The following is a 15,000-nucleotide window of genomic DNA, read 5'->3' as shown; positions in this document are numbered from 1 at the left end:
TAATTATGCATTATTATATTACAGTAATAAAATTATTGTTGTTATTATTATATATAAAATATTTTATTAGTTCATAAAAACAACTATTCATTCATTCATTCCAGCTCAGGTCCATTAAATAATATTAACATACAACTTTTGATTTTAATACTGCATAATGCATGTTGAAATGAACAATAAGTAACATTAATAAATGCTTTAGAAGTATTTTATTGTTAGTTGATGTTAATTAACAAATGGAAGCTTACTGTAAAGTGTTACCAATATATTTGCATTTTGTCTTTCTATTTTTGTCATTGCATTATTAGTTTCACAGCTGTTTTACTATTTAAATATTGCACAATGACCATTAAATAGTCTATAATGCTTTTTAAATACATAAATATATACTGGGGTATGTGTCACAAAACTTCAACCATCTGCATATTTTTCCCAGAAACTGAGCCGTCCTGACAAGCATTCATCTGTGGAAAGGGTGTGACAACTAGCCCCGGTTACTCGGTGTGTTGTTGTGCTGCTCCTGCGGTCTGAAGCAGATGGTTGAGTCTGAGGGCCAGATGTTGGTTACAAACCCTCACAGCTGGATGGTGTGTAGGACAGCAGCCAGAGGAAGCTGCGAGACTGCAGAAAAACACACCTACAGCCCAACAGAAGCAGAGGAGTCGGCGCTTTCTCCCGTCTCTGTGCTCCTCGCTGCAACACAAGCACACATCAGACCTGTTTCCAGCCATTTAAACACCACACCTCTGTCAGCACATGCAGACTAATGCATGACCATCACGTGCTGATAGTAGCAGAGCCTTTGAGGCATCAACACAGATTATACTCTCACTTTTGATCAATTTAATGCAAAAAAAAACATCTTACCCCAAACTTTTGAATGGTATTGTATCACAGTTCAGCAGCACAACTGTGTTCAACATTGATAATAATCAGAAATGTTTCTTGAGCAGCAAAGCAGCATATTAGAATGATTTCTGAAGATCATGTGACACTGAAGACTGGAGTAATGATGCTGGAAATACAGCTGCGCATCACAGAAATAAATTATATGTTAACACATATTCACATAGAAAACAGCTGTTTTAGATTCTAATAATATTTCACAATTTTTACAATATTTTTGATCAAATAAATGCAGCCTTGGTGAGCAGAATAGACTTCATTCAGAAACACTAAACAATCTTGATTATTCCAAATATTTGAGGTATACCTTTTTTACTGGATAATGGTTAAACATAAGGATTTTTTTAACTCAATTTCTACCTGATAAAATAAATATTTGATGGCAATTTAATTAATTGACGAGTTCTCCACGTCTAGAAATTCAACAGAATTCGTTCATATAATCAGGATTTTCAAGACTGCAGAGATCCTGATTCTTGAATGAGAACAGCTGTTGAGGAATGTCTTGATGCACCGTGTTTACCTCAGTGCTTTTTTTGATTTGGTGCTTCTTGTTTTTGTTCACACTTCTGAGGATTTAGTTTGGATTCTTGCTCTAAAATGTCTTTCTTTCGCGATCAGACAGCGCCACCCAGCGGAGCACGTTTAATATGCGTCGACTTTTCTCAGTTTTACAGTCGGTTACTGTTATTATGACTCGTTTACAGTATATTTGCATTATTGGAGATTTCCTGAATATTTATATTTAATGTGAAAATAAAGGTTAAAGCACGTGTTTCAACTTTCTGTCCGCATTTCAGCACTAGATATTTTTACAGTTTTTTTAATTAATCTTTTTCTCACTTGTATTATTTTCTTCCACTTGTATTTATTGTATATATCTAATGCAATGACATTCACACGTTAAGTGTCCAAACACTGTTTGCGGTCACTTGATTTATAGAAAACCGCATTAATCTCTATATGTAATTATGCAGCATATGCATTTGAAGGATCTAGTCGCATAAACGGGTTTTTGTGTTGTGATCCAGTAATTAACGCAGTTCGTGGAGCTTGTTATTTTAATTTTTTGATAGAAATATATTAAAAAACGTATACATGTATATATAAATAAATAAAAATGGAATAAAGAAAATAAAGAAAGGCCTTGCTATTTCACAGTATCTTAGATGTAAAAAAAAAATGTCGCTGTAGTTTCAGGTGGAGGCGCTGCGTCGTGACGTCACTGACGCACCGACCGGCCTGACAAACTCTGACGCAGCGTCGCGCGCAAGGCGGATAAAAGTGTCAATCCATCAGGAACAACGGCAGCAAACCGAGGCTACATGATCTCTCTTCATCTAACAGTGCTGGATACGCGTTAAAACCGCATTTAAACGCTTTAAAGCGTGTCGTCAAGCGCTGGGACGTTCGGGAATGTCAGGAATAAACTCCCTGCTGAGGTTTAGCCGCCTGGAGTTTCACTGAAGCTGCGACTGAGCGACTTTTACCTGCACAACCCTCACTCTTCTGCCTCGATCAAGCCTCCTTTATGTGTTTCACAGTGTTTAGAAGGCTTTATTTGTGCTGTCGCGTTTCAGACGAAGCGGGGATATCTTCTGTGGGGTCTGGAGAACCGCTGGAATCCGCATCTAGTCAGTGAACTCTTGAGTTTGTTATTAATGAATGCTGATGTACAGGTTTGTTTGAGCTGCTAGCGGCTAATGTGATTTAATTCCGTCTCTGCTGCTGTGATCGAGTTTAATTTACACCTGTAGAGCCTCAGAGCTCGTGTTTGTCATGTCAGGTGTTTCTGGTTTAACGTTGTATTGTTTTCTCACAGATTCTGACGCTTAAAATCTGGACTTCAACTTAATTCAGTGGTTTATTTAAGTTTACACTTAGCTGGATAATATAACAACTTTAGCTCGATACGAGTAACAAACTCATTTCACGTTGACATTGATTATAGTCTGATCGATTATGAGTTTGTCAGTTATTCGTTCATGTTTATAATTGTTATATAACTTTTTGCCCTTATTTTATGGCATAACCTTAACTTTTTTTTGTTGTAATTTTATCCAAGATTAAGTGGATGCTATGTAATAGGTGCTATTTCATGTTTCTTACCATTTCAGAGTCAACGTGAACTCAAAATCCACTCTTTCATTCATAATGTTATTCCTTTGGATTGACTTTCCTTCTCTACTGACGTCAATTAGGTGACGCTGACTATTGGATAATATATTAACCAATAAACAAACATGCATTGAATATTGACTTTCCACCGTCCAATCAGATCCTTACGGTTAAAATACTGCTTTTCTTTTTTTCGCTCATTGAAAATCTAGTTTCACTCTGGAATGTATGGAGGCCCGTTTCCGCCACTGAATAAAAAATAAAAGAGGTAATTGCGACTTATCTCGTAATTCGTACTTTTTTTTTCTCAGAATTGCGTGATATAAACTCGCAATTCTCACTTTTTTTTCTCGCAATTCTCACTTTTTTTCCTCGCAATTCTCACTTTTTTTCCTCGCAATTTTCACCTTTTTTCCTCGCAATTCTCACTTTTTTTCCTCGCAATTCTCACTTTTTTTCCTCGCAATTCTCACTTTTTTTCCTCGCAATTCTCACTTTTTTTCCTCGCAATTCTCACTTTTTTTCCTCGCAATTCTCACCTTTTTTTTTCTCGCAATTCTCACTTTTTTTTCCTCGCAATTCTCACTTTTTTTCTCACAATTCTCACTTTTTTTCTCGCAATTCTCACTTTTTTTCTCGCAATTCTATTTGTGAATTATTCACTCATATTTATAATTGTTATAGAACTTTTTTTCCTTATTTTATGGCATAACCTTAACTTTTTTTTTAGTAATTTTATCCAAGATTAAGTGGATGCTATGTAATAGGTGCTATTTCATGTTCAGAATTGTGAGATATAAACTCGCAATTCTGAGAACATAGTCTTTTTCCCCCCTCAAAATTGTACTTTAACTCGCAATTGCAAGTTTATATCTCACAATTCTGACTTTATAACAAGCAATTGCGAGTTTATATCTCATAATTATGTGAAAAAAAATCAGAATTGTGAGATAAAAAGTCGCAATTACCTTTTTATTTTATTTTTTATTCAGTGGCGGAAACCAAGTCGGTATAACTGCAGACTGGAGATCTCCAAAATGGGGCGTGAACTCCAAAAGTGGGCAGAACCTCCAAAATGGGGCGGGGTCTCCTCGCGCAAAGACTTTCACCATTGGCTCTGGCTCCAGCCAATTGTTATTGACTTACATTTCAAAATAAAACTTTATAAATGTAACATTGTTTCTAGTTCATCTAAAATAAAATATGCTATATAAGTAAATATTCTCCGTGAGAGCAGAGCCCAAAGCTTGTGGCCAGTGCTGTTCGGACTGGAGTTTGAACCTCTGCTTAATGATATAAACGAGAATCACCGGAGAGATTTCACTCTATCGCTTTTTTCTAAGCAACGGGGGCGTCCTGGGGCGTGAAATTCGCAGGGTAGGAGGGGGTAGTGACGCTGGGTGTAACTAAAAAGGTGCCATTGTCCGGTGAGGTCCGGTTGGGGAGTTATGGAACGATCTCATATCGCATAATCTTATTAACTGTTTATCTCCTGAACTGCAACTTCTTTACCACGCTATTCAGTGCCAATCCCGCCGTACAGTCAAGGTTCAGGTTAGGGTCAGGTGGGTAGGTTTAGGGGTTAGCATTTTTGTAGCATAATGTAGGAAATCAACACTTTAATTGACACAACCAATAAAATCTTTAGAATCAGCTGTGGGGCGGAGTTTGCACTGAAGTGGATTGGGGGAAAAAAATTGCTCATGCGTGTCATGTGCCTGTCTGTCAATGGGAGGAAGCCACGCCCTATTTTGGAGCTCCCACCCCGTTTTGGAGTTCCCGCCCCCCATTTGGAGATCTCCAGGCTGCAGTTATACCCTTCTCGGGCTTCCATAGGAATGAGTCACATTCTGAAACTAAAAAATAACTTCATCTGAACTTTAATCACCTTTTTTGCAGTCAATAAAATTACAAATATTCAATGTGTCTCACTATAAATATGAGATCCTAAAAACATGCATAATATGCAAAAATGATAAAAATGATTAAATTGGTTGTAGGTGATGTATAAGATTGCTTCATGGTGTGCACTCCACAGCTGAGGACTTTACTGCAGCTGGAGTGAAGGTTTATGTGTTTTGTCTGTATTGTGATTATGACATGACTTTGCTCCTGTAGGATGTTGATGGGGTTTTGAGGAGCTGTTTGAAGATGAGCGTGACGTCGTGGTTTCTGGTGAGCAGCTCCGGCACGCGGCACCGTTTGCCCCGCGAGATGATCTTTGTGGGCCGAGAGGACTGTGAGCTCATGCTACAGGTCAGACATTAAACACACGTTAAAGACCAAATAGAATTGCATAAATAAATTCATATTAAAAATGTATATTCGAGAAAATTATCGATTTGACTGCACTGTCTGACGAGAAAACAAAATTTGAGCTGAATAATAATGACATTATTGTCTAGCTGATTTATAGCTGAATTGAATTTGTTTCATAACTGATGAAATCTGCAACATTATTGAAGTGAACATTGAACTAAATTGAGCTTAATAATGACACTATTGTCTTCTGGTTCATTTTACATCATTAACAGTCGAAGCTGAATCAGTTTCATAATTGATGCATTTTACAATAACAGTGTCATAATTGTTGCAAAGGTTATCAATTATGAATCCACTTCAATTTCAGCTCTACAGAAGACAACAGAATCATTATTCAGATCAGTTTTGATTCAACTCCGCTCCAAACTGATGAATATTACTACATCATCAACACTGTTATTTTCCTCTTGGTTACTGTGAAGCTGTTTTGAAACAGTCTGTGTTGAATAAAGCGCTCTAGAAATAAATGTGACTCGTTTTGCAGCTGTTGGAGAGCTTTTCTGAGCGATTTTAAACCGCTTTTTTTACATTTTAAAATGTTTTAAACATTTTAAAATGTTTTAAAAGTATGGTATTATAGTAAACTGCAACTTAAACCATATAAAAATAATTTTAAAAGTAGGGTTATTATAGTAAACTAAAACCTTTAAAAAATTACATATTTTCTTTATGTGATATAAATTACATTTCAACTGAAATAAAATATTAAACTTATTTTACCTAAGCTAATTGCCAATGCAATATTTCTTATTTTCATTTAGTTTAACTTGATGTACTTAAAAAACTAAAACGGAATAAAAAAAAAAACAGTAATAAAAAAAATAGTGTTGTCAAACGATTAATCCAGAATAAAAGTTTTTGTTTACGTAATATATGTATGTGTATTGTGTATATTTATTATGTGTGTGTATATATATATATATATATATTTAGAAAATATTTACATGTATATACATTTATGTTTATATCCTTGTATATAAATATATTTAATATATAAACATAACATATTTTTCTTAAATGTTATACATGCATGTTTTTGTATTTATATATACATAATAAATATACACAGTACACATACATATATTATGTAAACAAAAACTTATTTTGGATCGCGATTAATGGTTTGACAGCATTATAAAAAAACACAATAAAACTGCTAAAACTTTAAAATTAAAACACAAACAGGAAATAATTCAAAAATAATTAAAAATATTAATGGAAAACATGGGTGGGGGGAACCCCACTGGTGCACAGAAATCTCTCGTTCACTCATATGGCACGTGCTGTAAAGTCTGAGCAACAGGAGGGATGAAGCTTCAGCAGAAGGTCGATTTCTGTCTCTTAAACTCAAATCAAACAAATGTCCCTGTCTGTTTTTCTCTGTCTGTTGTTCTGCTGACACTAGAATGCAGCGTTTTGACTCTGTTTATACAGTTCTGTTCATGTGCAGTTAGTTTAGCACAGCCCTCTCACCGCAGCAGTTTGCTCGAGTCAAAAGCCTCGTCCTGTCTATTCATGCGTCCAAACCTCAGCCTCTTTCTGTCCGCTCATGAATCGCATTCCACACCCGCCGCCAGATCTGGAGTATGTTCAACCACGTCAGAGCAACTCTTTCAAGATGCAATATCATTGACTCCAAAATGTTATGCAATGACGTTGCATGCAACTTAAATGTATAAATACACACTGTACTTTAATTCATATGATGCATGTAAATATTGACAGTAAATGCAAAAACACAAGCTGTAATGAAGTCCCAGAGTCTCTTAGTGGCCCAGAACAATGGCATCAGCTGATGGCCACTAATGAGGCTGTAAATGAGCGTGGGCCGATCTGCTTTGATGCATGAAGACTGCTGACTCCGATAATGCTGGGTAATTGTGCCTTCCTCTGGCCACATGTAAATGTTTATCTTTAAGTTTACTGATGGGATTTTCTCCATGGAATAGACGGTTTTCTGCCCTCATACGCTGATGATGATATGTGGTCACACTCTTTGGCCATGGCTCTGCTCTCCAGATGGCGGATAAGAGCTGCAGACAGGCCTTCTGTTCTTTTAAACCTCTCTGTCCCACTGTGTAAATATCTCAGCAGACGTTTTAACACTAAAGGTTGTTTTCTGGCCCTTTGTAGCATTTACATTGGATTTGCGTGCATGTTTGTTTTATGATAAGCTGCTTTCTGTTCTATGCACCTTCGCAGTCTCGCAGTGTGGACAAACAACACGCCGTGATCAACTATGACGCGTCTACAGATGAGCACCTGGTCAAAGACTTGGGCAGCCTCAACGGGGTATGCATGTTTTAAATGTGCTTTTGCGGTTTCTGCATGCACAAATACAAATACGGATTTTATATAAGGCTGCTTGATTGGGTTAAAATTATTGCGATTTTGTCAAATAGTGTGATTTGAACTACAATTTGAAACATCTTGCATTGCTGCTGCATAAAAACAAATGTGTAAAATCACAATGCAACAGTAGCTTTCATGCCATCCTCTGCATGTTATACTAGCACTTCAGCTTCTGGATGCACAAATGGAAATATGGATTTTATATAGGGCAGCTCATTTTTGTCCAGCTTTTTGAAATTAAAAATATAAATTAAAATTGCATGTTTACTCTTCAAGTGCTTCAGTTTCCGCATGCACAAATGCAAATATGGATTTTATATAGGGCTGCTTGATTTGCTTTAAATGCAGTTTTATCAAATAGTCTGATAGGAAATACAATTTGAAAAGCATCATGCATTTCTGCTGTGTGAGATAAGTGTAAAATCACATTGCAGCAGCAGCTCTCATGTGTCCTCTGCATGTTGTGCAAGCACTTCAGTTTCTGCATGCACAAATGCAAATATCGATTTTATATAAGGCTGCTTGATTTGGTTAGAATAAATGCAATTTGGACAAATTTTGTGATTTACAAAATACAAATTAAAATGCATCTCGCACTGCTTGTTTCACTGTTCAAGAGCACCGCGTGCACAAATGCAAATATGGATTTTATATAGGGCTGCTAGATTTGGTTAAAATTATTGCTGCAATGTCAACAAGTAATGAGATTTAAAAAAAAAAAACTCCAATTTGAAAAACATCTTGCATTGCATGTTTTAATCTTTAAGAGCTGCAGATTTTGCATGCATAACTGCAAATGTGGATTTTATATAGTGCTGGTCGATTTGGTTAAAATTAATGCATTTTTATCAAATAATGTGAGTGACGTGAAATACAATTTGAATAACATCATACCTTTCTGCTGTGTGAGGAAAAAAAGTGTAAAATCTTAAGTGTAAAACTATGATTAAAAAATGTAATAGCAGCTCTCATGTGTCTACACATGCATGTTTTACAAGAGCTTTAGTTTATGCATCCACAAATGCAAATATAGATTTTATACAAGACTGCTTGATTTGGTCAAAATTATCAATGCAATTTAGTCAAATAGTGTGATTTTACAAACTACAATTTGGGAAACATCATGCATTTGATGTGCGAGAACAAAAATGTAAAATCATATTGCAACAGCAGCTCTCATGCATCCTCCGTGTGTTTTGTATGTTTTACAAGAGCTTCTGCATGCACAAAATCAAATATGGATTTTTATATAGGGTTGCTTAGTTTTTTTTTAGGCTGTTTTGCCCTTGGTTAGTTGTTGCATTTGACAGGGTTCGTACAAGGTGCTTAAAGTGCTTGAAGTACTTGAATTTGACCTTTTGAAATTTATCAAATTGAAATTTGAAACTTGGAAAACCCTTGAAAACAGCCATATTTTTGAGAAGGCACTTGAAAAGTAGTTGAATTTTTAAAGGGCAGTATATATGAAATTAGTGTTATTTTTACGCAAAATTAACAATGCAGCGCGTCTGATATAAATAGAGAGCCGTTTCGCCAGGCTTCTAGCAGCGCACGAGATCTCGCGATATTGCTCCTTGAGGTGAAAAGCGGTCTCGCGATATTAGTATAAAGTTGAGTTTGTGGTAAAACCTTTGATAGTGCTTGCATTATATTGTTCGGTCTTTTATTGCACGTGCTGTTCGCTTAACATTCATCTGGGAAAACGGTGTGTTATCTCACTAGATTCATAACGTAAATCATTTATAAACCTATGCCAACACAGGAGAATACATCAACATATTTCTAAATACGCGATTTGTTGTACATAGCGATTTCAAAATAAAAGTTCAAACCCTCGCTCTGAGTTTGCATGTGGCCAAATATTACAATTACATGGACTTAAACGTCCTTAAATCACGCTGTAAAGTGAAGCATCGCTGGCGCCCTCTGCAGGTATTTGTTAATACATAATATACTTAAGTTGGTTATGTTCATATTTTGTGTAGGCATATTACATTATGTAGGCCTATTTTATCAGTGTTGTTCAATAAAACCATGTAATAACTTGGTTTTGATACTTTATTTGAACCAATTATTATTGCTTCAGTATTAGTTTATATAGAAATAGTCATACTAAAGCCTGTTTTTCACTTAGGTCTATTTGTATTACTAAAAAATATCAGATTACTCAATTGTCAAAATAATTAGACTACTTGATTACCAAAATAATTATTAGTTACAGCCCTAGATTAGTTAAAATATTTCAAAATACAACTGCATTGTTTTGATTTGTGTGATTAAAAGACAAATATTTTGTCATTTAACATTTTTTTTTTTTAAATCGTATTAAAATATTGTCTCATTCTAGTGAACCAAGTATCTGTATATCTCGTGAGCTAAATGTATTGTCACACACCCTAGTGTTGATAAGCGGTGATATAGCTCATAATTTCCCAAGTGTATGATACAGCTTTCATTCTTCAGTTCAATCATATATTCATGAAAAAAAATCAGTTTGAATAAGGAAAGCGATAACTTTGCCACAGTATCCTTTCAAATGTTAAAGTTGCCACAGTCATTGCATGCTTTTGTGCTGCACTTTATTTGAACCATTTTGTTTTATTAGTTTATTAGAATTTGAAAGATAATATCGATATTGTTTGATAAGTGAGATCTCTGATTCTAGTCCTTGAAAACCAAAAAATTAGTCCTTGAAAGTCCTGGAATTTCATTTAGCAGTTTCTGTACGAACCCTGATGCAAATAAAGTGAGCTTTGAGCACTTTGCTTTCAACAAAATTAAAGTGTGAGAAAATGAGTCCCTTGCAAGTGATATAACAGAAATAACACAACTAACATGCTAAAATCTTTTTTTTTTATAAAATTGTATACTGAAGAATGTGTTTATTAATGTGTTAAGTTGCTCTTGTATTTATATTGAATTATCAAGCGTTTAACATTGACAAACCCTTTTTTTCATTGCCAGACCTTCGTGAATGACCTTCGCATCCCTGATCAGACCTACATCACCCTGAATTTATCAGATGTCATTCGCTTCGGATATGATATCCTTCCTCAAACTCAAAACCGAATAAAACAAGCGTGTACGTCCGGTGTGGTTTGACTCAGGCCTTTGCTCAATGCTGAGAGCGAAATCCTCTAACCCTGCCATGAAAATGAGTAACCTTGCAGAAATAGCGTTTGATAAAGAGCAGAAAAGCAGCTTTCTTGTTTATGAGACAGATTTGCCCAGAAGTGTGCTTGAGGACAGTGTTGTGCTCAGCTCGATAGAAACGATGCTACAAGCGATTTGAATACGGCTCGTTGTTGATCTTGAGCTTTTGTCCTGCTGTTGTTTTTTTTCTCTCTCTGATCATTATGGGATAGTTTGCGTGTTTGTTCTTGACCGTTCACACATTCACACATATACATCCTGGAGAGAAGCCAACACAAAGTGCCAGAGGAAGCTCTCAAGGTAGATTTGAGTCTTATTTCATATCTCTGTTTTCCTGCCTATTCATAAAAATATTCTGGCTTATTTTCAATGTAATGTCTACATGCCATTTGTTATTGTTAGTTAAAAAAATATAATTTCATGTTAGCTCAGGCCCGTTAAATATTAAAATGAAAAGTTGTATTTTTGTAATATTAATATATTATTAAATGTTTAAATAAATAACAGATTAATAAATGCTTTAGGAGTATTTTAATTGTTATTTCTTTAACTAGTTAACTAATGTTAACCTAATTGTTAAGTGTTACCAAAAACATAAATGTTGCTTGTATTTTTGTTAAAGTACTTGCATGATTTTTTCCCGACAAAGTATTTCACCTGTAGTGTAGTAATAATAACAAGAAGAATTTAGACAAATTATTATTATTATTATTATTATTTTCTCTAAATTATAAATATATACATTTAATATTTTTAATAATAATTGTCTAAATTATTATTATTATTATTATTATTATTATTATTAATTTAATTAAGTTGTCTAAATTATAAATTTAGCCAAATTATTATATTTTTGATGTTATTAAATTATCTAGATAAGTTTTATATTAATAATAGTAATAATAATAATTGTCTAAATTATAAATTTACAAATGTAGACAATTTAATAATAATAATAATAATAATAATAATAATTATTATTATTATTATTATTATTATTATTAAAAATAATTAATATGTTCTCTGAATTCCAGCATGAAAAATACACGAGTCAACTTCAGCTGGGTCAAGAGACGCCGGAAACCAAGAAACGCATTCAGACAGACGAGAGACGCCAAAACTCAGATGCGTTACGTGTCAAATCAGACAAAACAGAGCGGAAAATCATCACAGGTAACATGAAGATCCTGTACTTATGAAATACTTAATGTACAGACTCTATTCAGAGTTATATAGATCCTGTCAGCCTTAGCTGTGCCATCCCTTCTTGTTTTTTCTGTAAGCTTTATACTTCAGAAATTAACGTTTGTTCAATGTTCAGCATGCAGAATCTGACCAACAGTGATAATGTCATTGTAATATTTGCATATTTGCTGATTTACTTTACAAGTGCTGTTGTTTCTTTCAGGAAGTGCAAGTCTAGTTTGAATATTGCTGGCATTTGAATGACTGTTCTGTCCATCAGTGTAGTGTTAAAGGGACAGTTCACCCAAAAATGAAAATCTGCTGTTAATTTACTCATCCTCGGGCCATCCAAGATGTAGGTGGCGTTATTCTTCAGTAGAACAGTAAAGAAGATTTTTAGCTAAATCCGTGGTTCTTGGTGATGCATAAAATGCAAGTCAGCAGCTGCACGTCTTTGAGCGTAAAAAAAAATCGTATCAAGGAACACAAAACTAATACATGTGACTCCTGACGATATATAGAGGTCTTATGAAGCGAAACGAGCTCAGGCCCGTTAAATATTAAAATGAAAAGTTGTATTTTTGTAATATTAATATATTATTAAATGTTTAAATAAATAACAGATTAATAAATGCTTTAGGAGTATTTTAATTGTTATTTCTTTAACTAGTTAACTAATGTTAACCTAATTGTTAAGTGTTACCAAAAACATAAATGTTGCTTGTATTTTTGTTAAAGTACTTGCATGATTTTTTCCCGACAAAGTATTTCACCTGTAGTGTAGTAATAATAACAAGAAGAATTTAGACAAATTATTATTATTATTATTATTATTATTAAAAATAATTAATATGTTCTCTGAATTCCAGCATGAAAAATACACGAGTCAACTTCAGCTGGGTCAAGAGACGCCGGAAACCAAGAAACGCATTCAGACAGACGAGAGACGCCAAAACTCAGATGCGTTACGTGTCAAATCAGACAAAACAGAGCGGAAAATCATCACAGGTAACATGAAGATCCTGTACTTATGAAATACTTAATGTACAGACTCTATTCAGAGTTATATAGATCCTGTCAGCCTTAGCTGTGCCATCCCTTCTTGTTTTTTCTGTAAGCTTTATACTTCAGAAATTAACGTTTGTTCAATGTTCAGCATGCAGAATCTGACCAACAGTGATAATGTCATTGTAATATTTGCATATTTGCTGATTTACTTTACAAGTGCTGTTGTTTCTTTCAGGAAGTGCAAGTCTAGTTTGAATATTGCTGGCATTTGAATGACTGTTCTGTCCATCAGTGTAGTGTTAAAGGGACAGTTCACCCAAAAATGAAAATCTGCTGTTAATTTACTCATCCTCGGGCCATCCAAGATGTAGGTGGCGTTATTCTTCAGTAGAACAGTAAAGAAGATTTTTAGCTAAATCCGTGGTTCTTGGTGATGCATAAAATGCAAGTCAGCAGCTGCACGTCTTTGAGCGTAAAAAAAAATCGTATCAAGGAACACAAAACTAATACATGTGACTCCTGACGATATATAGAGGTCTTATGAAGCGAAACGATCAGTCTGTGCAAGAAACTGAACATTATTAATTACGACAATAATCCAGAGGAACGGGGAATCTGATTCTTTTCAGTGAACTGGTTCTTTGGGTTTGATTCAATGAATTGGTTCAAATAACCGATTCACCAGTTTGTTTATATAATTATGCAGGGACGTCTCACATACGCAACCATTTTATTAAAGCACCCAATAATGATTTGAAACTCGAATGTTTGAATAAACTAGTCTTAATCAACTCGGCGTTTTACATAAACCATGAGAAACGTAAAAACTTTAATTTCGCCCCTTCATTCAAGAGTCCGAACTGTTTACTCAGTTCCTCATTTCCAGTCTGAGTGACTGTCAGGCGTCTGAAAGTGAGTTTTGATTGAGTAACTTGTAGATCTGTGCTGCTCAAGCCACAGACTGATTCAGTCCAATTTGATGAACTGGTTTACTAAAAAGAATCAGTTCAAAAGAATGATTCGTTCATGAACCGTACATCACTCCGGACTGTTTGCCTGAGGCTCTGGATTACAGCTAATAATAGGGCTGGGTGGTATATCGAGTTTGTACGATATCGATATTTTCTTTATAAGCGATTCGATATGAGGCAATATCGATATACAGTAGTTTGATACAGCGCATCTGAAAATATAGCGGAGGACACAGACTGAGCTGCTGCGGAGAAAGTGCATAATCCAATTTGTTCTAAACATGTGACAAGATTCATATTAAGGCCTTTAAAAACTGGTAAGACATAGTTTATAGTTTTGTTTTGCATATTAGTTTAAGCGGCTCGGCCCGACATATGCTCTGACTGAAAGGCTGCGTGCCGCTGACAGAGACACTAGGCTACTCACACTGTTTAATGTGTATATTCTCCATCTGTAAATGTTAGAAAGCCATGGAAATATTTCCATTTTTCTGTCAGAAGTGCATGCGCCTTCTGCTTTGGGATTCTCCGCTAAACTTCACAGACTTCAGTGAGACAGACAGCTCAATTAAATAGGAGCACAATAATTCTGACTAAAATATACATGTCGCTGAAATATTTGTAGTTGGACTATAAATGTGACATGTAGAATTTTAAACTTGCAAGTAAGTCTATTTTTATGATAGCACTGACTGTAAAGTGACTGTAATGGGGTAATCAAAATAGCCTAACACAACTCAAATTTTCATTTTTAGTTTAGCGAATTTAACTTCCAATTTAAAAGCCTTATTTTAGTTTTTAGATTGCGATGTTACAATGTGATTTTCACCCTTTTTTGCACATAATATAAAGGCTTACATGGTTACGTTCACTTTATTTGTTTTCATAGCCTTTAATATGTATTGTTTTGTTGGATAACATTGGGCGGTAAGTGAAATGTGTGTATATATATATATATATATATATATATATATATATATATATA

At 34.7% G+C, this 15,000-nt stretch overlaps 1 protein-coding gene across 5 annotated transcripts in view; it reads left to right on the top strand.

Annotated features, from left to right (window-relative positions):
• The first annotated feature begins 2,162 nt into the window (after nt 1-2,162).
• Nucleotides 2,163-15,000, top strand: part of LOC107703589 (centrosomal protein of 170 kDa protein B-like) — a 35,562-nt gene continuing 22,724 nt past the window's right edge. For 2 of the 5 annotated variants that reach the window (XM_016506307.1, XM_016506278.1), the window contains exons 1-6: nt 2,551-2,585; nt 5,143-5,280; nt 7,549-7,638; nt 10,663-10,741; nt 11,093-11,151; nt 11,886-12,024. In XM_016506307.1, the coding sequence (XP_016361793.1) occupies nt 2,568-2,585; nt 5,143-5,280; nt 7,549-7,638; nt 10,663-10,741; nt 11,093-11,151; nt 11,886-12,024 (523 nt within the window). In that variant the 5' untranslated portion in view covers nt 2,551-2,567. The other 3 variants (XM_016506301.1, XM_016506286.1, XM_016506293.1) reach the window with 3 other exon arrangements.

The sequence above is a fragment of the Sinocyclocheilus anshuiensis genome, unplaced genomic scaffold (assembly GCF_001515605.1).
Source record: "Sinocyclocheilus anshuiensis isolate Anshui unplaced genomic scaffold, SAMN03320099.WGS_v1.1 scaffold1415, whole genome shotgun sequence".
NCBI lineage: Eukaryota > Metazoa > Chordata > Actinopteri > Cypriniformes > Cyprinidae > Sinocyclocheilus > Sinocyclocheilus anshuiensis.
This window is presented reverse-complemented; position numbering and strand designations above follow the sequence as displayed.